Here is a 25976-nt window from a genome sequence, read left to right as displayed (position 1 = left end):
TGTCATCAAGGATCTGCAGGAAGAATATTTCAGTAATTTGCCTTGTTCTTAATAACTTCTCCTCCTCCTTTACCTTAAGGGGTAAAGGATTTCCCTCTAAACTGGGAAAATGAAACAGCAACTATCCTGCTGCAGAGACAGAATGTAAAAAAAAAAAACAACAAAACCCCAAGCATCTGTCCTAAGAACAGTAGTAGTCTCCCTCAACGTTTGATGCACTATTTTGATTAACAGAGAGAGCAGGTTGGGAGTTAAAAAGAGAATAGACCCAAAGTAAACATCCACTGTATAGTTAGAGTGGACTCAAATATTAAATGTTCTCCAGCAGTTCAGCTTTTAGATAGCAAGACCAAAAAAAAAGGGATATTCAAAAGAACAATTGACTCATTCATTTTTATCTTTTATTATGAGCTAATACCAGGATGACATTCAAATGTCAGATGGCACAATTAAGACAGTCTTGGTAGGAATTATTCCAGCATTCCCAAAATTACAATTTAGTACACGAATGGCATCAAATGTATGCATCACTCCCACAGAGAAAAATTATGAAATTCTGAATATCTTATACCAGAATAGTTTCTGCATCAAATGGGAAAAGAAAAACTGCTGGTAACACAGCTGACCTATAAACCTTTTGTGATAATGACCTGCAGAACAAAATATTTCCCTATTTAACATCTAGTAAAAAAAAATATGACTTTTGTTCAAGTTTAAGATTTAATACTTTTATATGGTTAGCCACAACAGGTATTAACCTCAGTTTTACTATATTTTTGTAATGCTACAAAAATCCTATAAAATCAAATTATAGTGAATTTTTCAGTGATTATAATTAAAAAAGCGCAGCTTGTACAAAATAAAAAAAATAAGATTCTATACTCTAATGAAAAATTTAAGACATTTTTAAATGAACAAAAGAAAGCACTTGTTAAGCTCTCCAATATTCAATGCATTCTGCACTTATCTGAAATAGCCAGACAGGAGCTAGAACTCCACTCCCCTTAGTTCACGAATAGTAATTTTGACACTATTATATATATATAGAGGATCTATGTCTGATATTTTTACAAATAAATACAGGATAAACCATATTGCATAGTGTGTGCTTGCTGTCTGAGTCACACTCCAGAAGTTTCACAGTTATGGTAGGGAATTAAACTTATAATCTATGGGATGAAACATTGACAGTACATGAAATTTTTACTTTTAAAACCAATGAATTTTATCTGTAATTAATCAGTGAGCTCAGACAAACAACTCTTGCCATTCTTGCCAGCCATATTAAACCAATTCTACTGGACAATTATATCCAGCCAACCAAAAAGCAACTGTTAGCTGTAACTAGGACCAAGAGAGCTCTGCCTCAAATAGAAAAAAAAAAAAAATTTTTTTTAAACTAAGTTACTTTATACTCAGTAAACATGTTAGGAAACCTACGTTAACAAGTGGCACAGAGAGGCACTGCTTGAAGTGTTGCGTATTTGCAAATATGCATAATACAAACACACATGAGCACTTTGATTTCAGTTTCACAACATGTCACCATTGGCCCTATTACCAAATGAAAAATGGCGATCTTCCAGTACAATTTATGTCACTATAAGGTAATCTGATTTTCCTTACCAAATAAAAAAAAAAAGGAATTTTCCAACAAAAGGCTTATCAGGAAAAAAAATTACTAATTTTTGCTCCATCATAACCATCTTTTTTGTTGGTTGTTAGTATCAACAAGCTACCGATGAATCCTTCCAATTTGCAAATTTTAAGAAACAGCACTAATTGGATTCAACATGCTTAGAGAGTTTTATGGCTTGGATCCTATGGCTCAAAAAGATTCAGTATACACAGAGTAAGCAGAATCTATAAAAAAATCCCTACTGTTGTGAAACACTAGAAGTAGACTTTGCACAGTTTGACTAAAGATAATGCAATGTGTGGCAGGCAAAAAGTGACAGGACTTGTATGCAGTTGCATGATCATATACACACACACGCACACACCATACACACTCTAACTAGTGTAAAGCTCTGCAGATATTAACCCTTTCACCAGCTATGTCCATGGAAATGCTTTCTTTAAGGCAGGAAGTATTTAAGTAAGGTAAAGTTACCTTTATTTTATTCTTTGTACCTGTAAGTCATTTGTACAGATTGTGACAATTTCAAAAACATAAATAGTGTCCTTAGAACATGTTTACTAAATTAAGTTGCTAAAGTTCTGACCCACTGTGGAAGACATTCACTGAAAGGCCATTTAACACTTTTCTCATACAATCAGCAAATTTATTGCCCCAGCATAGAAAAAAATGTTGATAAATTTAGAAATGTATAATGGCAGGGAACTCCCATAAGCAAAATTTTATTAAAAAAAAAAAAAAAAAAAGTCCTCAAGCTCTTACCCGCTGGTTACAAAAAGGTTTATTTCCTTATACTAGGTAGAATTTGGATATATTTCCTGTGGTATTTCCTATGTTTCCACTGACCTTGTATTCTGATAAACTTTTTCCTGACCTTTTCTACGGGTAAGAATCTGACCGTGTTCAGCTGTCTCCATCTAAGGACTAGCGTATACAAAAGTGATGTTTCCCAGTGAAATGTCTGCTGAGGACAGGGATGAAATAAGCAGGACACGTATGTGAGCCCACGGCTTCCAGTTAAGCCTAGAACATAGCAGCATCGCCATTTGATTAGATCCGTTTGTCTTTGCAGGAACAGGTATTTCAGCTGGGTAAGCAAGGGAAACAGTTCTCTCCCACCCCACGTTGCCAAGCTGGTAATTGAGTGATTTGCTTATTGATTTGTTGTTTCATGAGGAGAAGAATCAGAACTAGAGCCTTTACTTTCTTCACAGCAACCAATTATTTTGCATTTCTAATTTTGGGATACTTTCCATAATGAGCTGAATCAAAAAAATCTATTTGAAAAATATATATTTTTATATATATAAAAAACTCATTATGTTTTGAATGTGAAATACCAATTAATTTTATCTTTGATTCCACCCCATTGTAGGAAACCGCTTAACCAAGCTTGCATGCTAATTATTCCTCAGACGCAAGCATATAGGCATTTCATACTTTGCCTAGTGAAAGGGCTAACCCTCCTCGACACATTCACGACTAGACCAGTGATTCCGAAGCAACATCCTGACCCTTAATACTGTCAGTTTCAAGCTATCAAGCTGAAAAATCCTTGATAAGGTGAGAAGATGTCACTGCGAATCAGTTAGATGATGTGCCTAGAGTTCTGCAATACCATTTTCTAAAGTTTTTTATGCACCATTGATTGACAGAAAAAAAAAATCCATTTTTCTTTGCTTTCCGAGTCGCTCTGTGCAATGACTGACTCTTTGATACTGTCACTTTTTAAAAGTAAACCATACAAGCCCTCATATTTCAACTTCAAGGGGGCTTATGTCCGTTCTTTGTTTTCCACCTTCAAAGGCTTAAAAAAATTATGTTGTCATAGATTCATGCGCAAGTGCTCTGGTCGTTTGGAAATCATGGGAAAAGCTTGTTTTTTATATGGCCCAGAGTTTGGTTGCCGGATTGGAAGGGGTGCTGAGGCCTCTCCACAGACTGTCACATCCATTTGTTCTATTCCACTTGTCTCCATTGGATATTCCACAGGTGTCTGAGTATTTGATGCGCTGGCAGAAGCACCTCTTCCCCAGAATTCCCCAGGGGAAAACTTTACAGGGCTTTAAAACAAGAAATATAAAAATCAGAGATGAAGATACACACAGCACCAAGGTATGTCCTTTACTCTGCAGGAAGCTGAACTCAAATGCCTATTGAGAAGCATTTATAATTCTTCCTTCCGCTTCCAGAAGTTTGAGAGAGTTTCCACGTCTAGCTTCTACCACGGTTTCTTGTAAAGTAAAATTCTCTCATTTGAGAAGTGAGGCCATATTTCTAGATGACTGCAGAAAGAATTTTCTGTGCTAACATGATTCTTTAGCAGCACATAACTACTTAGGATGTTCTGAAACAGTTCTAGAGGAATGGCGTACCAAACTCAGACTGTGAGGCTGCATCAGCGCTGAATAGCAAAAGCAAATTAGTACTACTTGTGCTGGCAAACACCATAGATTTGCCTCTAATAATGTGGTTTGTTAAAATAGGATCGATGCTGCACTTCTAATGGAAGTGATGGGCTTACTGAGAAGAAAGGCCGCATTTTTTATTTCTAGTGCAGATCTATTTCAACTACTTGCCAAAAAGTTATTACAAAAAAAGCAAAAAAAAAAAGATACCTGACTGGTGTCCTAGGGCTACCTATGAATCTGCGAGGTGATCGGATTTTTGGTTCAAAAGAAAATTTCTCTTTTACGCTTTCAAGTACAGATGGAGCCACATACGTAAAACCCTGCAAAACAGGAATGAATGCACTTTAATTTAAACGGAAGATTTAAATTTATGAGCACTTGTACAATTATGATTGTCATGAAATAGGAAATGAGAATTATAAAAAGGAGAATAAATGTAGACATATGAACTTCTACTCAGTTCCTGAAGCAAACAGCAGGACATTAGGGAGTTCCTCTCTTAGGGAGTGCCTGCACACCCCAGTTATTTCTACTCAGGTCACAGATTCCCACAGGCATGCTCTATTTAATTAATGTTGATTTATAGAATGGACATCGCTCTCTCTGCATGACGATGAAAGCAGTCACATGATCAGGGTTCATAATGCAACTATGAATTACAACGCTGACATTTCAGAAAGTAAGCAACATTTGTTGATTGATTTATCTATATAAAGAAAACGTCAGCACTAATCAGACTAAGTATTTTCAAAGCCCTTCAACATTTCAAGCTTGTTGCAGAATGTGTGCTTAAAATTATGACAGTTTGCTTCAAATATCAGGTGTTAAGATTCAATAGAATAAATTTACCTGAAATGCCCTACTGTTCCCAAGTAACACACCTCTCCACAGTTACACACTCGGCTCTGGCTCACTTACCAGAAAGACCTGGTTGGCACTTTCACTGAGAGTAGAGTCATCTGGGCTATCAACAGGTGTCTGACGTGTAAACTTTGAGTCAAACTGGCTCACATCCTCTTCAGATTGCTTTGCAAAAACAAAATGATTAAGGGTTTATATTACAGTTATCAACCAAATGGCTTAGCGGTGATCAGTGTAGCCTCTGGATGGAGTTCATTCCATAGGTTTTTGGCAGAGCTCTGCTGTAGTAAAACCCTGGAGTGGTGTCGGAATCCTGTCGCTGCCAGTGGGAGGTCACTATGGGCACTGACACTGAGAAATAAAGGCAAGGGGGAGGGGCAAAAATTATGGATCAAAAAGGAACACAAATTAAAAAGATGCCTTAAAAAATTTTTCTCAAATTACAAACAAAAACTTTTAGAAATACAATGCCAGTTTCTTGCAAGTTTAGCCCTCGTCACAACCAGTATAGAAGAGTTGCAACTGTTAGTTTTTGGAAGCCTCTCCAGATAATTTCATCCCGTTTTTGCAGATACAGAAGTGTTTATACTGTGAGGGATGGAGGACAACTCTGGAATAAGTGACTATGAAGAACATTATTTAATTCACTCAAAGAACAATAGACATAATTCCAAGATCCCTTCTCTCATCCCTAAGCGTAACCGAAAAGGCAGTATGGATTCATTTGTGCAGGCCTTCATGCAACCATGGAAGCACATTTTCGAAAACCATCTGGGTTGTACGAGTAACTTTCATAATATTTGCCAAAAACAGAAAACCCCAAAACTATCTTCAGATAATTCGTTTGGAAATATCAATCTTGTGTCATTCTGAATAGCATTCAAAACAACGAGGAAAAAAAGGTCTGAGTCCCCATGCTGGAGTATGTTCAACATTAGCGATGCCGAAATCAGTTTCAAGTGAGATTTTTAGTAGTTGGGAACTATCAGGGTGGCAATACCCATTGCCACTGTAGCTAATTATACCCAGAGGGAAAAAAAGACAGACACTCCACACCATCAAAATATAAGATAGGATAAGAGAGGCTTATTCATCATGTCACTGGTTTGAGGTAAAAGTTAATTACTGCCTATAACACACAAGATGCATTGTAAATATTAATAAGCAAACACACAAAATGCTTAATTAGGTGACTTCATTTACTTTTGCTTAGCAACTATTTATTATCTTAGTTTCAACTAAGTACTGACTTACTATCCAATGTTTAGAAGCAAAAATTCAGAGATAGCTGCGCTTGCAAGTCTGTTTAAACTCCAGATTAGAAGCAGGAGGAATTAAAACTGAAGCAGAACCTTCTTCCTCCAGAAGACTTAACAGAAGGTTAAATTAGCTCTTAGCTGATTTTTGCCACCTTCTCACATAAAAAAGTGAGATCCTATTCCAGTGCCGGAGGAGTACCATGACTACAGAGTAAGACGACAGAACAGCACGCTCATGACCGCCAGTATTTCACACTATGTGGAGACCTCCTAAGTTGATGCATCTAACTTTTTAAGTACCGGAAATCAATGGCACTCCAGTTTGTAAGAACGAGCATTTCTAAGTTTTAGATTCCACATTGTTTAAAACCTTTCCTAAAGGCCTACGAGGAATATCTCACAGCATTCTGAGTACATACCAATAAGGGTTTAAAAGGAGGTTCCACCTTTCGTGCCAACAGCTCATCCCAGTTAATGTGTCTGAAGAACGGGTGAGCCTACAAGAGTTAGCAATAGCACAGAGTCATAATCCGCCTTCTGGGTATAAATCACAGAAATTTGAGAATTAAGCATGTTCTTTTCAGACCCCTCTCTGTGGTGTCCTTCTTTCCAAAATCACATATGGTTCTAGTGCAAAATATTCTGCAACGCTACATCAGAGTAGCTGGAAGAGCTGAAAATTGATATCATACCTCCAAGTCAGACAATACATGTCCCTATCATGTTTTCCTTGAAAGTATTAGAAAAAGCCAGTTTACATGCAAAATACCTCCACGTTTTTCAATTTTAAAAGTTACGATATCTAAAAATAATGAAAAAGTGCTGTGTTAATGACAAAGGAGAACTGTGAAATAAGGAGGACTCTCTGGTACATTGTTAATCTCACCACAAGTAAAGTCAAGCTGGAAGCAACAGGAACTAGGCCTCTCCCTTAACTTTTAACTACGCAACACTGAATGCAAACTAACAACATTTTTCCCTTGAAAAAGCCGCACTAAATGCAAAGGCTGGCAGGTTTTTCATCAGACTGCTAGAGCATCATTGCTCTTATATGGCTGACTGTGCTATTAGTATTGTGCAACTAGTAGAAAAGATTTACTGGAAGACAGAGCTAAAGAATAAAAGCTATTTTCCAAATCTCAAATTATCAAATAGGTAGACAGCTGCTTTCGTTAAGCTTTAAAGCATTCCAATTTTGATCAGCTGTCACGTGCAGTTGCCTTTCTGCTCATTATACTTCAAGACAGACAAACTCTCCTTCCTTGATTTACCCTCATAGCTGTTTTATTTTCAATGAGGTTATTTAAGTATTCTTCAGTTAAGCAAAAGTTACCTGAACTTCTCCAGCATCTCCAGGACCAGCTCCTAGACGTGAGGCAGCGTTTCTTTTTAGCAGCTTAATGAGAAATAACATCGAAAAAAGCAAAATTAGTTGTGACTAGACTAGTTCTGATATGAATAATCATTTGAATGAATACCATGTAGAACGAACACAGAACAATCAGAAAATCTGCATTTGTTAGAAAACAATTGTATTTTCAAGGAAAATAAATTTCTGTACCACACAAAGCAAAACCGAATTATTTAGTAATAAAACAAGCTTGGACTGAATAGCCATAGTCGTATCATTATATTTCTATTTTCTACATACACCCGCAGTACTGACATTCATTATAAATTCTACCTTTTTAAGCAGATCTCTGGCTTCTTGTGTGAGGTAGGGAGGCAAGTTGAGTTTACACTTGAGAATCTTGTCAATTGTTTTCTTTCTGTTCTCCCCAGTGAAAGGAGGCTAGAAAGCACCATTGTAATGGGAGGAAAAATAGGACTTGTTCAGGTCTCTTATTTGTGTACACAGAACTCACTTCAGGAATTTATAAAGCAGATAAAATTACTACAAATGGGACTTCCAAATAACTGTTTGGATAAGAGCAGCCCATGACTATAGTGAACGTAAGTATAGCTGTGTTTTAGTTATTTCTTACTTGCAGTCTGTATATATACAAATATATACATATTTATACATGCATCTGAATTAGATTACAGGTAACTACAAAAGCTATGAAGAGAAATACATGCAATTATAACTGTGCACCTACTGCTCCAGTCAGCATGTCATACATTAATGCCCCCAAACTCCACCAGTCCACAGCACGATTATGCCCACTCCTCATCAAGATTTCAGGGGCCCTATAATCAGAAAAATTGAAAATATGAAAGTATTTTAACAAGCTTAATACTAATTCTGACTACTAGTTTTCAAACAAAACCACATTTATCAAATAAAATTTCCCTAAGTGACTGAACATATGAACCATCAGTTAAAAAAGGCAAAATGTAGCCATTACCCCCAGACCAGAGTAAAACTTTTCTATTTCATCATGCAGCTCACATGTATTCAATTGTTCCACAGAACGTGTGTGTGACTGTTCCATCGTGAATAGATTCTTTACATAATCCGAAGTCAGTCAATTTTACATGACCTGAAATTAAATATATAAAATTTAAGACTTGCCAGAATTCTGACATTTGTGTAATTAACATTAACAAAATAGGAATTTTTAAGAGGGATATGTAATAACTCTGAACTACTTCCAGGTATCTTCAATGGTCTGACAAAGCAATACAGAACGAGGTAATCACACTTACAGATAAAACATCTGCATTATACCTTCATCAGAAAGTCTTGCCACTTGAAGAGAAACAAGACAAACTACCAAAGCTTATTCACTTACAGACAAATGTATTTAAACATAAAGATTGTAGAGCATCATTCACATAAGAAAGTAGGCTACTGAATTTTCCTGCTTGCTTCAAAGTTCAGAGAACAGCCTTCAACAAATTGTAAAGTGCCCTGAATAATTCAGTACAAAAACTTAGACTAAGTAAACAAGTCGTTTAAGATAACATGAAAATACCAGACGGTACAGATTGCCAGACCAATCAGTGTCATACAGTCAATGTAACAGCGAGTTTGGAAATTGCTACTACTGTCAGGTGAAGTGTCAACAGCTAGATAAATCCTTTCAGCTACAGATGATTTGGCATCCTACCTAAACCGCCTTTCCTAACTAATGTCTTCAGTCATCCCCATTGACTGAAATGTCACTGATGATACAGATCTCTATGTACTTTACAGTGACCCAGTAGAAGAAAAATTCCAGAGCTGCAGAAGTAGCAAGTCAACCGTTCAAAAAATGCCTGTGTCTATACACATGAAACTTGGGAGCTTGCTGTGGCCAATTAAATCTCAAGAAGCTGTGGTTAAGGGCAAACAATTAGCTCTGGCAATTCTTCAGTTACACCAAGAGTGCTAATGAACATGCCATTGTTCTAAGGAAATTCACGTAAGAGTGAAGCGTTGTGACCTTTGCGGAATTGTTTTCAAATGACTGGCAACGTAACTATCACTATATTTCTACCTTGATGATTAAGCATGATGTTTTCTGGCTTCAGATCACGATAGATAATTCCTTTTTGATGCAAGTGCCCCAGTGCCATTGAGATTTCTGCCAAGTAAAAGCTGAAAGGAAACATATGCCACAAAATTAGACATATTCAATCATGCAAAGCATCTTAAGCACTAAGACTATTACGTACATAGCAAAGGTTCCTTGAAAGTATCATTAGAAGTGTATGAGAGAATGAGAGAAACAATGATGCCTTTGAGGTTGGTTTGCCAAAAGGCATACAGACTCCATGATGAACTACAAAATTACACCATTAGCATTAGGTTTACCTGTTCAGTAGCTATCTCAAGCTGTTTATAAGTAAAATATCACTACTCAAAGGGCTTTTTGTCCTTCACTAGAATAATTACCTTTATCACTTCACACATCTGATTGTTAGAGTACAGCCATTACAGTGACTTGGAAATTCTGTAAGTGGCTGGAAAATTGTGTGTGGGTCAAGAATAAAAAAAAAAAAAAAAAAAAAAAAAAATTGCATTTACAGCAAGTCCTTCACAGCCTTTTCTCCAACACCCAAAACACCTCCTTTGCCACAACCCTATGAAATATGGCCTCACTCAGCAACCAGCAATGGACCCTCTTCTTTAGACCCTCAGCAGTAAGACTGGCACAAACTGGTAAGTACGGAACACACGTCTTCCCCAAACCCAGTTAACCGCTCTCTTCACTAGACTATGAAATGAATGAGTAGTTAACAGTTTTTCAAGGCAGAATATACCCTTTAAGCACTCAAATAAAAACCCCAAACCTTAAGAAAAACCCAAATTAATTTACCACAATAGTTTCACTTACCAAGCCGTGTCTTCCATAAATATCCCTTCTCTCTCTAACTGCATAAATAGTTCTCCTCCTGTCATGAGGAAAATGAGATTATACTCTATTGAAGTGCACTCTATCGTTTTTAGTCAGTCAAAAGCCTGTTTCCTAGAAAAACTACAAGCAACAGGTATTCTGTCCTGCTCCATGGAAAGCTGTTTCACAAAAAACAACCAAGAATTCTATTGTTCTCAGAATTCTATCAACTAAAGAAACACCAAAAGAAATCACAACAGCACGCTGAAAAAAATAACAGCATTTCTGTCTCTGTGTCTTCCTATTGTTATAACTTGAGCAAATTGCTTCCATCTGTGTCTGTTTCCCTATCCATGAAATGAAGATAACACTTCCTCATTCCACAAAGAACCTGCAAGGACTGAAACCTCAGGAATCCATATGACTGCACATGATCCAAGTGTAACATACAAGAATTACAAGCCTAACGGAAGAATCGGTATTAAAACCCCTCCTCTCCTGTACTGTCATGAAAAAAAAACTATTTTATGTTTCGTTCATCTTTATTGTATTGAATTACAAGGTTTATTTATGTTATTCTATGTGTTTTTAATACTAACCTATTTTACATTTACAAGACACCATGCCAATAGTTAGCTGGCCTTTTATAAGTAGAATAAGAAATCTAAATTTGCAATTATGGAAGATACCAAGAAGCAGGTAACAGAATTTCATATACTGACCACTGAGATACTCAAGGATGAGGTAGAGTTTTCCACCAGTCTGAAAGGCATAAATTAAGTCTACGATGAAGGGATGTTTTACTTCCTCCAGTATATTCCGCTCTGCTTTTGTATGAGCTGTATCCTTTGCATTCCTTACAATCATTGCCTACAAAAAGCAGAGATACGTGAACACAGGAACATGCTAAACCAGGCAGACTTTTATATTTAGTTCCGTTCTGAGTTTACTAAATCACAACACTACATATGACTCATTAACATAAAAAAAAAAAATAACAACAATATATACATAACATAACAGGTTTCTTGTGGAAATTTAATTATTTATTTATTTTATAGAATCATACAATAATTTAGGTTGGAAGGAACCTCCTGAGCTATTTAAATTAGCTGCTAAAATTACACAGACAGAACGATTTAGTTAAAGACTCGTTATAATTCCAGCTGTACCCGGATAACAACTGTATATATCACAGATAAAGTTTAATTTTAGGTATATTATATGATTACATAATTGTAACAGCTAAAGGGAGGGAAAGATTGTTTTAGATTCAGATAGTAGTGAAACGTGAACATTCAGGTTACCTTTTTAAGAACTTTCATGGCAAATATTTTTCCGGTGTTTGCTCCAGTTACTTTTCGTACTTGAAATACCTGTACAACACCAATACAAAAGCAATCACGTATTATGACCGCATTAGCCGTCTTAAGTTAAAAACAAAAGTTCTGCGAAAGAGAGATGAGATCACCTACAAACTGCTACTCTGCCTGGAGGAGAAGAGCTAGAGAGCTGAACCAGAACCAGTTTGGGACATTTTCTACTGCCACCAGCTGGTGAGACTCTGCCGGTGACCTCGGTCCCGCAACACCAACCTTGGCAGCCCCGAGGTTAACTTCTGGTAGAATGAACTTTTCAGAAAACAGGATGGGAAGATAAGACCTTGCCAAAGGTGGCAAGCGAGCACTTTAACCGCCTTCAGTGTAATGGATTTACTTCTGGAGAAAAGAGTTCCTTACCTTTCCATAGCCACCTTTGCCAAGTACGCGTAGTAACTCAAAGCACTCTGGTCGGATCTTTTCTGGACCTCTGTTTACACTAGTTTCTGAAATCTCAAATTTTTCACAATGTTCCATGCCACTGGATAAAACCGAAACAAGAATATAAGACTCCCTGATACTCAAAATGATAGTAAGCAAGCAAATTACTTTCTGAAAATCATACACTGTATCTAACGTAACCGAATGACTGCTTTGGAGATCTGGAGAATTCTCAGCGTCAGAAATTTTATTTAGGTGTGTGCAAAGCAGTAAGTTGCACAGCAAAGATTACCTGCAAATTTGGGGGATTTATAGTATCTAGATTTCCTTCGGATTCTTTCATTTTAATGCATAATAAATCTATGTATTACACCAGAATTAAGTTTAAAAGACCAAAGCCTCAAATTGACTCAGATACTCCTACAAGACCTCAAGTAAAAGCAAGGCTATAAGGTGTGCTTAAGTTTCAAATCACATTCAGCAGCCCCAACAGTCATGGTAAGACTTCTATAACACAAATATCTTGCAGAAAAAGCTGCAACAAAATTAAGTCTCACAACCCTGAACAGGCCACAAAAGAAAACTGAACCATAACTTAATGATGCTTCTAATTATGCAGCAGTTCTGCAAAAGACTAACAGGTTGCTCCTGCTAAAGAAAATGTATATGAACTGTTTAAACTATCGCTGCTTTCCTCTCACAACGTGGTATGCTGAAAAAATCTGGAACTCTATAAATGAAGTAATGCTAAAGGTGGCTGCCTCATGAACTTCAAATCAGAACTTCTGAATTCTCACCTGCTTCAGACTGCGATGCGAATGTGCAACTGCAGCCTTTACAAAACAAACAGAATGTACAGTGTTCTGCAGACAGTGCATTACATCTCTATTACAAATATTATTCAAGTACAATAGATAATGTTAGGAGAAACAAGGATTAAAAGACAACAGCACGTTTTGCCAGAATTCTTTTTATTATTATTATTTTATTTCAAGATACAATTCATAAATTTTAATGTGAAGAAATAGTGGAACGACTAGAAACAACTCAAAATTGAACAAGAATGACAAAATTTTCTATTTAACTTAACAATGTAGCAAAATTAGAAGTCTTATGTAGTTGACATGAATGGTACACAACATTTTCTAGCAGCAACTTACAGGTCATATTGGCCAACTCCTCCATGGTCCATGCTCTCACTTAATTGACCCTGGGGATGGGAGGGGTAAAAGGAAGATTAATTACAACAAAAGAAAATAAAGCAGTGTTAAAATAAACACACTGATGTGTTTTACAACTTTGTACATTTTTAAATATATATAAAAATTATATATAATTGATAATATAGAATTACATATAAAAATAATTATATATAATCATAATTGATAATATAGAATTAAATAAGCCTAAAGGTGAGGAATAATAAATTATCAGTAGAAGATAAGGAATCTAAAAAATTCTGTGCAAGATTTGCAATACTTTCACATATCTCACACGATGATACATGGAACCAGTTTTTCACCCGACTGCATTGTTAATCACTTAAATAGTAGAGGTAACAATTTCACACAGCCCCAAATGAATTTGAAAAATGTTAAGGTACTGCATTTTTATTTTTTTTTTTTTTTTACAAATGCTCTTACATATGAATTTTAAATCCTATTACAGTATTATGCAAATTAGAACAATAGTAAAGATTACGAGAATAGATGAACTGGCATTCATACGCACTAGAAACAAATAATCTACTGAGAAGGTTTTATTAGTCTATATTGATAATAATCAAATCCAGTAGTAATGAAAGAATTAAGCTTTACTCTGATGTTAAATACCTTTTCTGACCAATAATAATTCAGATAGATTAATGCATGCAAATATCACTAAAGAAGGCTCAAGCACTTAAACATCAGAACTAGTCACCATCAAAGAATGTAGTTCAATTTTGAAGAGGAATTTTCTTCAAAGAATTTTCAACTTGATCCCTTATGCAAGATAATACTTCCCTATAATTGTGGCTCTACATGGCAAAAGAAGTGCAAACCAAGCAGACAGCTGGAACGAATACAAATAGAATTTAATGGGCAAGCTTCTAATGAGCTTTAGACTGTACCTTAACATTTTTATTTTTAAAAACATGTATATAAAATAACAACTGCAAGTTAGCGAGAAACAGCCTAGAATCTACAGACTGAATACTGATATACTGAGTGATGTGTGAAATTCAGAGAATCAGAAGGGAAAAAAAACCCAAAACATCCAGAGATCTGCAAAAAGCAGACCAGGCCAAGGAGCACATTTCTAAGTATTCTATAAGTGAGAACACTAACCAAAGAAAACCAGAAACTTTCAATAGCTTCAAAACCACTTAAAAGTTTACAGAGGCTGGTTTATTTTGGTGGGTGATCTAGAGGGGAATTTAACTCCTGGTTCTACCAATTGCTACTCCATAGCAATTATGGAGTCCAAAAGTTTGTTCCCAGGTCAGAGAGTTGCTAGCTCATGTCCTCTTGATAACATTTATTAGAGAAATCCAGCTTGTTGACATCTGTTTCACAATAAAACCCACTAAAGCTGCCCTTGACCCTACCGTTAGATGCCAACAAAGGAATTAAAAAAAATTCAACAAACACATAGAATAAACACCCATCATATTCCTAGAACAACCACTCAAGTTACCCAATGGTTCTGGAAAAGCCTACACGTGCTATTCTCGTCCCTGTGAACTATGGTTTCCAGTCTCAGTATTAACGTGAACAAAATTCACTTTAGATACTACTCTGCTATTTTCAGGATTTCTTCTCATTTCACAAAACCAAGAAATGCAATGGTATTCTGGCTGGAACATGAGCAGTCCCTCAGTCTACACTTACGGTTTCATTTATTACAAACACAAAAATTAAGGCTGTTTTTTTCACCATAAAAATTAATGCGAACAGCTATACAGCTTATGAATAAGCTCTCCATTTAAACAATTCTTCAGATTTTCTAGAATGGCTGTGCCTGTTCAAAAGCACCGCAGAGATGAGACAAGACAGTCCAGGCTTTATACTTTGCTTACTTCCAGTTTAATGATCTCAACAGCTCTGCCTGCAATGTCTTTCTGATCCTTGTAAGACACGCGCAACGCCTACAGAGATAAATTTCAGCAAAACGTTTTTCCCCTTACACCTTCCTGATGCTCCCCCTTCTTTCCTGCTCTTATGTTTCCTGCTTTTCAGTTCAGTTTTAATTTCCAGTCCTTCCTACTCCTCTTTTATCTGTTTTCCAAAACGCTTCTGAGAATCAAATCAGGTTGTCAACATGCATTCATGTCCAGTTACGCCACGAAAATTTCAGTCATCAAAGTTCTTAAAAATCCTCAATAAGTAATGATTTTTTTTTTAATTATTCTCTAAGACTGAATTATTGGAATATGAGCGAGAACAAATTCAACTTTTTTGCCACCCCTCTTAGAACCTGTTCTTGGCAACATTAATGGTGTGATGCAAGCAACATGTTTTTTTAAGCCAAGTACTTTATTGATTATTGAGGTGACAGACAGTGCTTTTTCCTGCAGGTTGAGAAGCGTTCAAGCCTTCATCTGTCAAACAATGGCTCTATAGTTTATATGTAGTGCGGGTATTTCAACTGTGATACAGAGTATCTGATTATTTCAAAGACTCCAAGAGTGTCAACAGTATTTAAACAGCAAAAAATAAATGCAGTAGCAGTTTAAGCAACAGCAAATGTTTAATATACAAAACAATATAAAAAAGCAACAGTAGCACTAGAAAAATATAAACAGAGAACTTGTAATAAAATTCCCCCAAAGCCTTAACAGAATCTATATGAACAATACAAAATGACAAACTACAGGTTACAAGGCGAAAGCATGAGATGGAGATGCACGTTGACCCATACAGACGCCTAATGCAGCATTTTAAAGCTTTACTTTTAATTTTGGCGCTAGTGCAACGACTTTATACAGTTCCAGAAAGATTAGCATTTCTGCACTGACGTTAAAACATGTGACAAGCAAAAAAAAAAAAAAAAAAAAAAAAGGGAAAAAAAAAAAACCCACCCACGCTGCGGCACTTGTGCTAGGAAATCCAACGCAAAACTTCCTTCCAAGGGAGAAAGCTCCCGCAGGTACGGCGCGGCCCCCACCAGCCGGAGGGCACCCACCCGCCCGCCCCCGGCGGGGCAGCCGCGCTCGCCGGCTGCCTACAACCCGCTCTGCGCTCGGGGCGCGACGCCGCTTCCTCTACCCGCACGGTAACTCCCCGGCCGCCCCCCGAGGCCAGGCCGGGCGCGGAGCCTCCCCCCTATCCCGGGGCAGCGGGGCCGGCTCGTCCCCGGGCAGGGCGCGGCCGCGGGCCGCCTCACCTGCGCGGCCCAGGGCGGCGGCCGGCGCCGCGCTCCGCCTCACCCGCCACCCGCCCCGCCGCAGCGCGGCCCCCGCCCGCCTCCGCGGCGTCCCCGCCGGCGGGATGTCCCCCGGCGCCGGCCCGCGGGCCGCCTCCCCGCACCCTCCCCTCAGGCCTGCCCCTGGCGCCGCTCCCCGCAGCGGCCTCCCGCTCCCTCCCCGCGCCGCGCCGCGCCGGCTCGGGCTCTCCCCTCTCACCCCCTCCTCCAGCTCCTCGTCCGAACCCGCGTCCTCAGGCTGGTCCAGGTCGATGTCGAACACGCCCGCCATGGCGCGGGTGTGAGCCGCGGCGCCGCCGCCCCTTCCTGGCTGTGCTGGGTGCACAGGGCCTGGGCCGCCTCATGGGCCCGCACCCCCCAACTCCGCCACGGACGCCATCACCGGCTGCCCGGCCCGCAGCGCGCCTGCGCCCCCGCCCCGATTCCGTGCGTCGCGCAGGCGCACAACCCCTTCCGGCATTGGTCGGGGCCGCATTGAGCATGCGCAGTGGGGACACCGCCGGCGAACGGGCGTGGAGCGGGAGCTGAGCATGCGTAGTGCACCCCCGCCTCACTTGCTCCTGGCACAGAGCGTGCGCAGAAGGCGCAGCGAAGCCACTCGACGAGAGCATGCGTATAACCCTTTGTGAAGCCCAGATGACTGACCCTTGTACCCGACCTGCCCGGAGTGCCTTCTGAGCATGCGCGAAGCGGGTCGTTCGAAGGCGCGTCTCGGTCCGAACCGGCGGGGAAGGCGACCGCGGAGCCAGGTGGCTGCGCATGCGCCGTCGGCGCCTGAGCGCCTCAGCGGGGGGCGTCGAGGTCAGCCCTGAGGAGAGGCCGGCGGCGAGCGGGGTTGTGGGCGGCCGGCGCTGCCCGGGCGGGGGGCAGGCACCCCGGGAGAGCAGCTGGACCGGCGGGGAGGGTCGAGCGGGAGGGGGCCGGCGAGGAGAAAGGCTATGGAGGGGGGAGGTGGCGGAGGGACGCGAGGGCTGGGCGGCGGGCAGCACTGGGAACATGGCGGCCCCGGAGGGCGGGCGGCCCGGCGGAGCCCGACTGTGTCTCCCCACGCAGGCGGGTGACTGCAGCTCCAGAGGGGAGGGCGCAAGCGACATCTGCCTTCTCCGAGTGACATGCGCAGGGTACACCGACAGTGGGCACGGAAGGGGCGGTATCACACGTGGATTGGACATGAGCCTTTTCTGAAAATCATTTCCACGTTTATTTATTTTCTGCTGTGAGGAATAACTCGGCCTTGCTGCAACACGCAGGCTGGCCTTAGGCTGTGAGGTGCAGGCTGGCAGCAGTGCCGAAATCGAATCAAAAATAGCACATACCTGCCTGCAAAATGCAGCAGGATCAAGTTACAGGCACTGGCAGTTACCCAAAGAAAGCTGTTACAGAAGGGCTCCGGCACAGCTGGGATGATAATGAAAAATAAAAGCCCGGAGTAATTAAGTGAGGTAAAAAAATTGACCTTGTTTCTGTGAAAGAAGAATAGAAAAGCGAGAAACCAGAGCTACTGCAAAATGCTGAGTGGGGAAAAATGTCAACTGACACGGTACTGTCTGTGTCTTTGCTGTCTGTGGTGGAAGCAAGGGGAATGCTCTAGGGAATCCTTTTGTCACCTCAACAGATTTTGATGTCAGGCCCATCACAGTACAGAACTGGAAATCAGCTGGATTTTTGAACAGGCTTCACATTTCTACAGGCATATGGTCCTTTCTTATTATGTTTTTACAGCCTAATCCTACAACCTTGTTGGGGTTATAATTATTTGTTTCTATCCTGTGTTACTAAGCAAAAGTAAGAAAACAAAGACTTTGCTTGCTGTATGGTTGGCTTCAGCCCGTTCAGGTGGATAGCAACAGTAAACAGACTAATTTCCTGTAAACTGCTATCTGCATTCTTCTGACATTCAGGAGAAAGTGCTGACAGTCTGTTTTCCCCCAGAAATAGCCAGTGGTTGGCCTTTTCCTTCTCACTAGAGGTTCTGAAACAATTGCAAAACTGCTTGGAAATCTCCTTGTCAGAACTTTTTTTCCCCTCTTTTTTCCACAGTTACTGAAGGCATACTTTTCTTTTTTAGGCTTAAATACAAAGTGAGTAAGAATGTCAATAGTCACAGTCCAGCTTGGTCAGTGTGGTAATCAGATTGGTCATGAGGTGTTTAATGCTATCTGCGGTGACGTCCGTGGCACACATGGGTTGTGTTCCAAGAAGGAGAATGAATCCTACCATGATGCTTGCAAAGAACGTTTTTTCAGTGAGGAGGAATCAGAAGGTACGGCATTTAAGCGTTTGTTTCCCACAGAGGGTCTGGTTTCCAGCCTAATACAGATAAGAGTACAGAAATAATGAAAGTGTTTTAGCTGCTGTTGAAGAATGAGTTTTACCTTCAGTCTTGAAGAATTGTCAGAACCCTCTGCCTTCACAATGTTGCTAACAACCATGGAAGCAAAATCAGTGCAGTAACACGTCTGAGACCACAGAGCAATTCTGCAAGTAACGCAGCTGGAAACTGAGCATATATACATACATAATCTTCCAAGCATCTGTATTTTCTACTGTATTTTCTGCTGTAGATAGATTGTACCATGGAGTAGGACCGAGAGTATCTGAATCTGGTGTTATGAAACATATTCAGTGGTTTCTTTCCTGAAAGATCTATGGTCTCTAGAGTTCAGGTTTGTCTTTGGAACAATAGATGGTTCTCCAGAAATCCAGGGCATTGCCAAGTCCTCCTTTCTGTACCTGCCTGTATTGTCCCATTAATAGTTTGGCTTATGTGGGTGGACAAACACAATTTGGGCCATGCTGCAAGTCCATCCATCTTAAGTAAAAAAAGTTCTGATATTGGCACATTATTCTGAGTTTTGTTTTTCTTCCTATGCAGTACCTGTTGCCCGAGCTGTGCTTGTTGACATGGAACCTAAAGTAATCAACCAAACCTTATCGATAGCAGCCAGGTCTGGCTACTGGAAATACGATGATCGGTCGCACTTCTGTCAGAAGCAAGGGTCTGGGAACAACTGGGCAAATGGGTATGAACAATTGTTTCAAGCTTCATTAAGTGAACTGTAGAGGCTAATGAGCTGTCTAGACTCTCTAGGAGCAGTACTGTTGCAGCTGTGTGAGATATAGAGTACATTACATTAACTTGATTTATTTTTAAGTTAGAATAGCAATATATATAGCAGCAAAATTTCTAAACTGCTTTTGGCAAGGTGAAATTGGTATTTACAGTGAAAATGTAACATTTTATAATGGAGTGAATATATTTAATTTAGGAATAGGAAATAATAAGCACAGTTTATAAACAGCTGTTGTGCAAAATGTTGCAGCTGAGGATTGTTTACTGCAGACAGAATGGGTGACGTAATGCCAGGTTATATAAATAATGACAAGAAAAATACCCTTTATGAATACCTTCACCTTATTGTTTTTATTTTGATATAACCTGCCAGGTCTCACTGTTTTGTCTTGTATTCAACAGTTATTCTGTTCACGGGCCTAGACACAAAGAAGTGATAATGAATCTGGTACAAAAAGAAGCAGAGAAATGTGATCGACTAAGTGGATTTTTCACAATGATGAGCATGGCTGGTGGTACAGGATCTGGCTTGGGAGCATTTGTGACCCAGTGTTTAAGAGATGCTTTTCCAACTTCGTTTATACTAAACCATGTTATCTGGCCCTATGGAACTGGAGAGGTGAATGTCATGTTTCCCAGAGATACTCTACAAGTTTATAATCACTGTTTACTTTTAAACATAAAATATCTACAACTGAAATAAACTAGAAAAGAGGTACATTTTACTTCTCAAAAGTTCGACATGACAGAAACTAACAGAGCTAATGAACTGTATGCCTAATATTTGCTACGTCATTTAAAAAAAATTCTTGATAATATAAATGCTAAAGTATAATGCAGTTTCATAAGAAGTTATGTTAGCTAACTAGCAACCTCCTGTTATGATAGTATCTCAGCAGTTCCCAGACATTTTATTCTAGCATGTTTGTATGAACTAAGAAGGAGAACGTGATTTCACAGGTCTTTCTCTCTTTCCACGAAAAAGCTCTGCTAGCTCCTGACCTCATTCTGCATTTTAGCAAAGAAAATGTATCACTTCCTAAATCATAACTGAGGAAATGACAGTAGCCAGAGGATTATAACCTAGACATTAAGTTGTTTGATTCTCATTTGTGTGTATTTTTTTTGTTTGTTTGTTTGTATGTTTCCAGGTCATTGTTCAAAACTACAACTCCGTTTTGACTCTGTCACATCTGTACCAGTCATCAGATGCCCTTCTTGTTCATGAAAATGATGTCATCCACAAGATCTGTGCTCAGCTGATGAATATTAAACAGATCTCCTTCAGGGATGTAAATCAAGTCATTGCACATCAGCTGGGGAGTGTTTTCCAGCCCACTTACACAGCAGAAAGTGGCTTACACTATAGCAGAAACCCATTAGGTATCCAACTATTAACAGAGCTGCCTAATGCATTCTCACACTTTTCTGTAATCATTTCATGTTGTGAATTTAGGTTCTTCAGTCTCCTTTCTCAAGTATTTGGATATATCCCAAGTTTGAAGATAGGAAGCAAAAGACTAAATTAGAAGTTCAATCCCAATTTTGTAGCAGAGTCAAAAATAGATCCCCTAGCTTCTAGTTTAATTCTTTACCAAAAGAATCCTGTTTCTCCTTTTTCAAGTGCCTACAGCCACCCTTGTACCTATTTACATTTCAAAGGAAATTTGGGCAGGACAGTCATTTTGGACTGAATTTTACATTTCACATTAGGTTAGAAGTTTGTATAAACTGAAACAAAATGAAAGTTCTGTGTTTTGCTCTGGCAGGAGACAGGCTATCATACAACTTGGTAGCAACAGGCTGACAATAGTATCTTTAAGGGATTAGAGAAAGTTACCCATATTGCTGAGAGTTTTGCTTGTAAAATTAAAATTTCACAACTGTCTGCCTATCTCTTCAGCAGTGTATAGGGTGTTTGAGATTTGGAGCAAGACTATAAAGGGAGACAAGTCTAAACTGTAAAACAAAAGCTACTAACATGCTTGTATAGAACTCGGTAGTACATAGCATGTTTGCACTACTTTGTCTGATGTGTGTCCATATATGTGTCAAATTAAAACGTTATATATCCTGCTTTGTCTCTTACCTTAATTTGCTAAAGCTTTGTAAAATTTCTCACTCTCATCTCCTATTTTAGCTAGCCTATGCAATATTTTTGTCAAACATGAACAGCTGTTAATTTCTTCTTTCAGGAGACTTAATGGAGACGTTAGTTCCACATCCGGAATTCAAGATGCTGGGTCTTCGTAACATACCTCAAATGCCTGAAAACTCTCTGGCTTATAGCACATTCAGTTGGCCTGGACTCATCAAACATTTAAGGCAGATGCTCATTGCAAATGCTAAAATGGAGGAAGGTAAAAAACATTCACTCATCTTCAGTATCCATCACTCTTTAAGCATTTCTTTTACAGATAAAATAAGGCTTATTGTTTTGTGGAGCTTGCTGATTAGCTTTAGTCCAGAAATGAGCTGCTGCCCTCAGACAGCAGGAATGTGCCTCTACATAGCCAGCTGCTCCTTCAGCTATTCACTCAGCTGCCACAGCAGCTCCTGGCTTGCTCCTGTTTTGCTCCCATACATCTCAGTTAATTATAACTATTGAAAATACACAAAACAAACAGTTTTTGGCTGTACACTTAATTTACATGATTCATTTGGAACATTGGATAGTTAGTTCTGCTATGCTTTTTCTTTCTACACCTTCTACTAATTAAAATCACACTTAGCTCTCCCATATCATTTACATGGGGAATTCAGTATAGCTTCCAGTTATGCAAAGAATGGGCTGGCAGATTGCTAAATACAGAAACAAGTATCCCTTTTCTCTGGTAAGACTAGTGACTACCAGGCAAATACTGCTGGATTAGCACTGCTTATCTCTAAGATTTGTGTATTTGCTGCTTAACTAAGGTGCAGAAGCTAACAAACCCTAATATGATCTCAGCTTGGGATTAGTTACCATCTGACTCTTCAGCTAGTCTGAATCCGTATTTCATGAAACACTAACTTTCTTTTGTATCTTTTTTTGCCAAAATCTCATAGGTATTGACTGGCAAGTAAGACCACCATGTCTAGGCTCCTCCATCCCCTCCAGTCATTCCACAAACAAGCCACTGCATTTCAATACTTCCATTGCCAACCTGGTTATCCTGCGAGGAAAAGATATGCACAGTGTAGACGTAGGTAAGAAGGGAAAACACAGTACCTTGGTGACTGTTGTTCACATTTTACTGTTTTCTTTGCAACCATATCTGATGAAAGTGAAAAAAAAAAAAACAACACAAGACCACATATTTGACTAGTAGAGTCAATATTCCCTTTAGAAACATTTTAATGTCTGAGGCCACATTGTCTAATTGTTTAGGGCTGTTATATTTACAACCAAGATTTCTGTGTTTCCTGAAGCACTTCAGGGAAGGAGGAAGAGACTGATGTCTGTAGATAAGATAGGATTCTTGGCTATATTGTCTGAGAATAAATTTAGCCGCTTCTGGTGTGATGAGCGTAGCTTGCAGATGAAGTACTGATACAAAAGTATGCTTCTAGATAATCTAATGAATCTGTTTAAAACAGTTATATTTTAAACAGGCTGGCCACTCTGCAGACTTTTTTTGAGGCCTGAATTGATCTGCCAAGCATTGATCAGGTCACACAGGACTACTGAGATCAAGATGTAGGAGCTTGTAGCTTTACATTTGTCAAAAGGGCTGTCTTATTTCTGCCACAGGAAGTTTCCAAGATCCTTCATTATATACATCATGGCTAAACCCTCAGGATGCTTTTAATGCATGGAAAACACCACGAGCGTTTAACAAGTACGAAAAGTCTGCTTCTTTGGTCAGCAATAGCCAGTTCCTGCTGAAACCTCTCAACAGTGTTGTAGGAAAAGCTTGGAATATGTTTGCTTCTAAGTAAGTAAAAATAATTATGCTGATACTTCATTAATAACTGCCAATATCTTCAGTGGTAGCAAAATCATTGTAAATACAGCTTGCTCTTTCACCCATGTAATGGTGAATAACCATGAAGACTGTTCCCACACTTTAGTGGAAACATTTTTATGCTTGAAACATGATGGCAGGGTGAGGAACCAGGGTGAGGTTCTGTGGATAAGTGAGACCACATATTCTAGGGCTGTCAGTTCAACTATTTTCTCAGTACTAAAATTCCACAAATTTAGTGCACTCTAATGTGGCCATTCTAAAAATAACAGACAGAAACTCTTTTACGGATCATATAGTTTCTAAATTGTGTACAGAGATGCTTCACAGTCCAGGAGACAAGTTCCTTGCTCAGTTCAAAAGCATTTAGGGGATTTGTGTGTTTACTAAGGCTCCCGTGCTATTAGTTCGATTTTTCATTAGAACCAAGAAATTTATAAAAGAATTGCCTATGTACTTTGACCATCATGAAGCCAAGGTTACTGCATGTCACAGCAGATGTCTGCTAAACAGGAGTTTCTAGCACAAGAATTCTGCAATTAAAAGCCCAAAGAGGAAAACTGCTGCCACTAGCTGTGCTCCTGGTTTTACCACCTGCTACAGAAACACCACTGATGAGAAGCAAGCTATCCTGCACACGCAGGTTTAGGCTTTGCATCTTAAATCTATAAATTACTTTTCTCATTTAATAATCACTCCTTCTTCCATTTCCCAGTCATCCCAATTTTGTTAGCTGCAATTTTGTTTCCTTAAGCAATACACAGTTATAAAAGCTATTAGAAACAAATCATGATTTATCAATGAGTATTAATTACAAAAATGAGTTCAACAGAGTACAGTAGAAACTAACTAGCATGGTTATTGGGTGGAAACCAATCTTCAAATGAAGTTTTTACAGTAACTATACAGTCTGATTTCATGTGTCAGGTTCTTCAACGATTTCTAAAGTCTTGTCCATTTTCCTACTGTGACTTCAACACACAGAGCCTATATTCACCAGTACACTAAATTTGGAATCGAAGAGGAAGATTTCCTGGACAGCTTCACAGCTCTGGAACAAGTTATCTCCAGTTACACCATCCTTTGATTTTTTTGAAATGGTCTGAAATAGAGCTTTCCTGAAAGAACCCAGCACTGAAAAACTTTCCACCAACTTCCTGAAGTATATAAATTACTGGACTGTGGCTATTTTTCAGTCTTGTAAGCAGTGTGTGCATGTGTCAAAACTGAATATATTCATATGGGCAGGTATTACTCATATTTAATATACCTAATAAATAGCTATTTTTCAATACATTTGCTATGTACTGTAGCTGAGTCTTTTAACATAATTTTTGGCACTTGGATATTTTTCATAAAGAATGTCTATACAGAAGGATTTTTTTTCCAGGCTAAACTCTCCGTATCCAAACTATCATGAACTAATATGTGATAAAAATTAAATGTATGCTTGAATACAGTAGTAAGGCATTCCTAATCCTCCAATTTAAAGTTTTCATGATAACGCTTCGCCCTAAGAATGCCTCAATATTGAAAAAATGCACAGTATCAGAATTATTAATCAAAACTCCATGTAGGTATCATTCAAGATACAACAGCGTGCCACCTGTTCCTTTAAAGCAAAGTAAGAGAAATTCTATTTTAAGGACCTTAATCTTGACAAAACAGCAGAAGTTTTGAACCATCTTTTAAAAAAAGTAATGAAGGGTTCTTCATTTTCCTGTCATTCTCAAGTTATATTAGAGATAATAATGAATTATATGGTTTTCAAGTGGTGTTACCTACCACTTGAAAAAAAAATATATCCCTATAGCACATGAGAGGTCTTGGCTGTCACAGGCAAACCATAGGTTTAAGCAAAACTACAACTCATGCTCTTCTTCCTGTCAGTTACAAGCAGGTAGGTTTTTTTAATTAATTTGTTATTTATTTAAGCATATTTGGGAGGAGAACTGCTGGTAGATTTCAGCTGTAAGAGCCTGTAATATAATATTATATAAGAAATATAATAGATTGTATAATTTCAAAAGTCAATTTAAGAAATGGGCTCTTTTTTGCACAGATTTTACCACGACCACAAGGTGGTGCCCCTGTGAAGCTGCAGACTGCAAACACTGGGCTGCACCAGCCGGGCAGGAGGAGGAGATTGTAACAGCTTGTGGATGCTTATAAAATAAAAGAGTACAGTAGGATTAAGGATTACCTTGTAACACCGAGATTTCTTCTGCCTCTGGTAGCTTTTCACTTAATGGTAGGGAGAGCTTTTGGAACTCTTGCCATTCCTCCCCCTGTGTCACACTGTTCTCCCATGGAAATAATCCCACTCACTATTACATAGGCATAAAAGTTTAAAAAAAAAT

General features: G+C 39.0%; 2 protein-coding genes across 3 annotated transcripts; one reads left to right on the top strand and one right to left on the bottom strand.

Annotated features, from left to right (window-relative positions):
- Positions 1-379: 379 nt before the first annotated feature.
- On the bottom strand, positions 380-17018 carry RPS6KB1 (ribosomal protein S6 kinase B1). 2 transcript variants are annotated; one of them, XM_082493286.1, is made up of 15 exons: positions 16796-17018; positions 13353-13402; positions 12172-12292; positions 11740-11808; positions 11155-11302; positions 10433-10490; positions 9593-9693; positions 8563-8653; positions 8270-8360; positions 7855-7962; positions 7504-7566; positions 6590-6667; positions 4969-5076; positions 4258-4370; positions 380-3702 (listed from the first exon to the last, which is right to left on the bottom strand). In XM_082493286.1, the coding sequence occupies exons 1-15, from the start codon at positions 16865-16867 to the stop codon at positions 3465-3467; spliced, it is 1509 nt and encodes a 502-aa protein (XP_082349412.1). In that variant the 5' UTR covers positions 16868-17018; the 3' UTR covers positions 380-3464. The 2 variants fall into 2 exon arrangements, with proteins under 2 accessions (XP_082349412.1, XP_082349413.1); XM_082493287.1 differs by lacking the exon at positions 6590-6667.
- Positions 17019-17284: 266 nt separating this feature from the next.
- On the top strand, positions 17285-24912 carry TUBD1 (tubulin delta 1). Its single transcript, XM_082493089.1, has 9 exons — positions 17285-17397; positions 18665-18859; positions 19472-19619; positions 20072-20288; positions 20821-21052; positions 21865-22029; positions 22718-22858; positions 23403-23586; positions 24601-24912. The coding sequence occupies exons 2-9, from the start codon at positions 18688-18690 to the stop codon at positions 24701-24703; spliced, it is 1362 nt and encodes a 453-aa protein (XP_082349215.1). The 5' UTR covers positions 17285-17397; positions 18665-18687; the 3' UTR covers positions 24704-24912.
- The last annotated feature ends 1064 nt before the right edge of the window (positions 24913-25976 follow it).

Source organism: Vanellus vanellus, assembly GCF_965231255.1.
Source record: "Vanellus vanellus genome assembly, chromosome: 19".
In the NCBI taxonomy this organism is placed as follows: domain Eukaryota; kingdom Metazoa; phylum Chordata; class Aves; order Charadriiformes; family Charadriidae; genus Vanellus; species Vanellus vanellus.
Note: the sequence above shows the minus strand (reverse complement) of the source record. Positions and strands in the feature narration are given on the sequence as shown.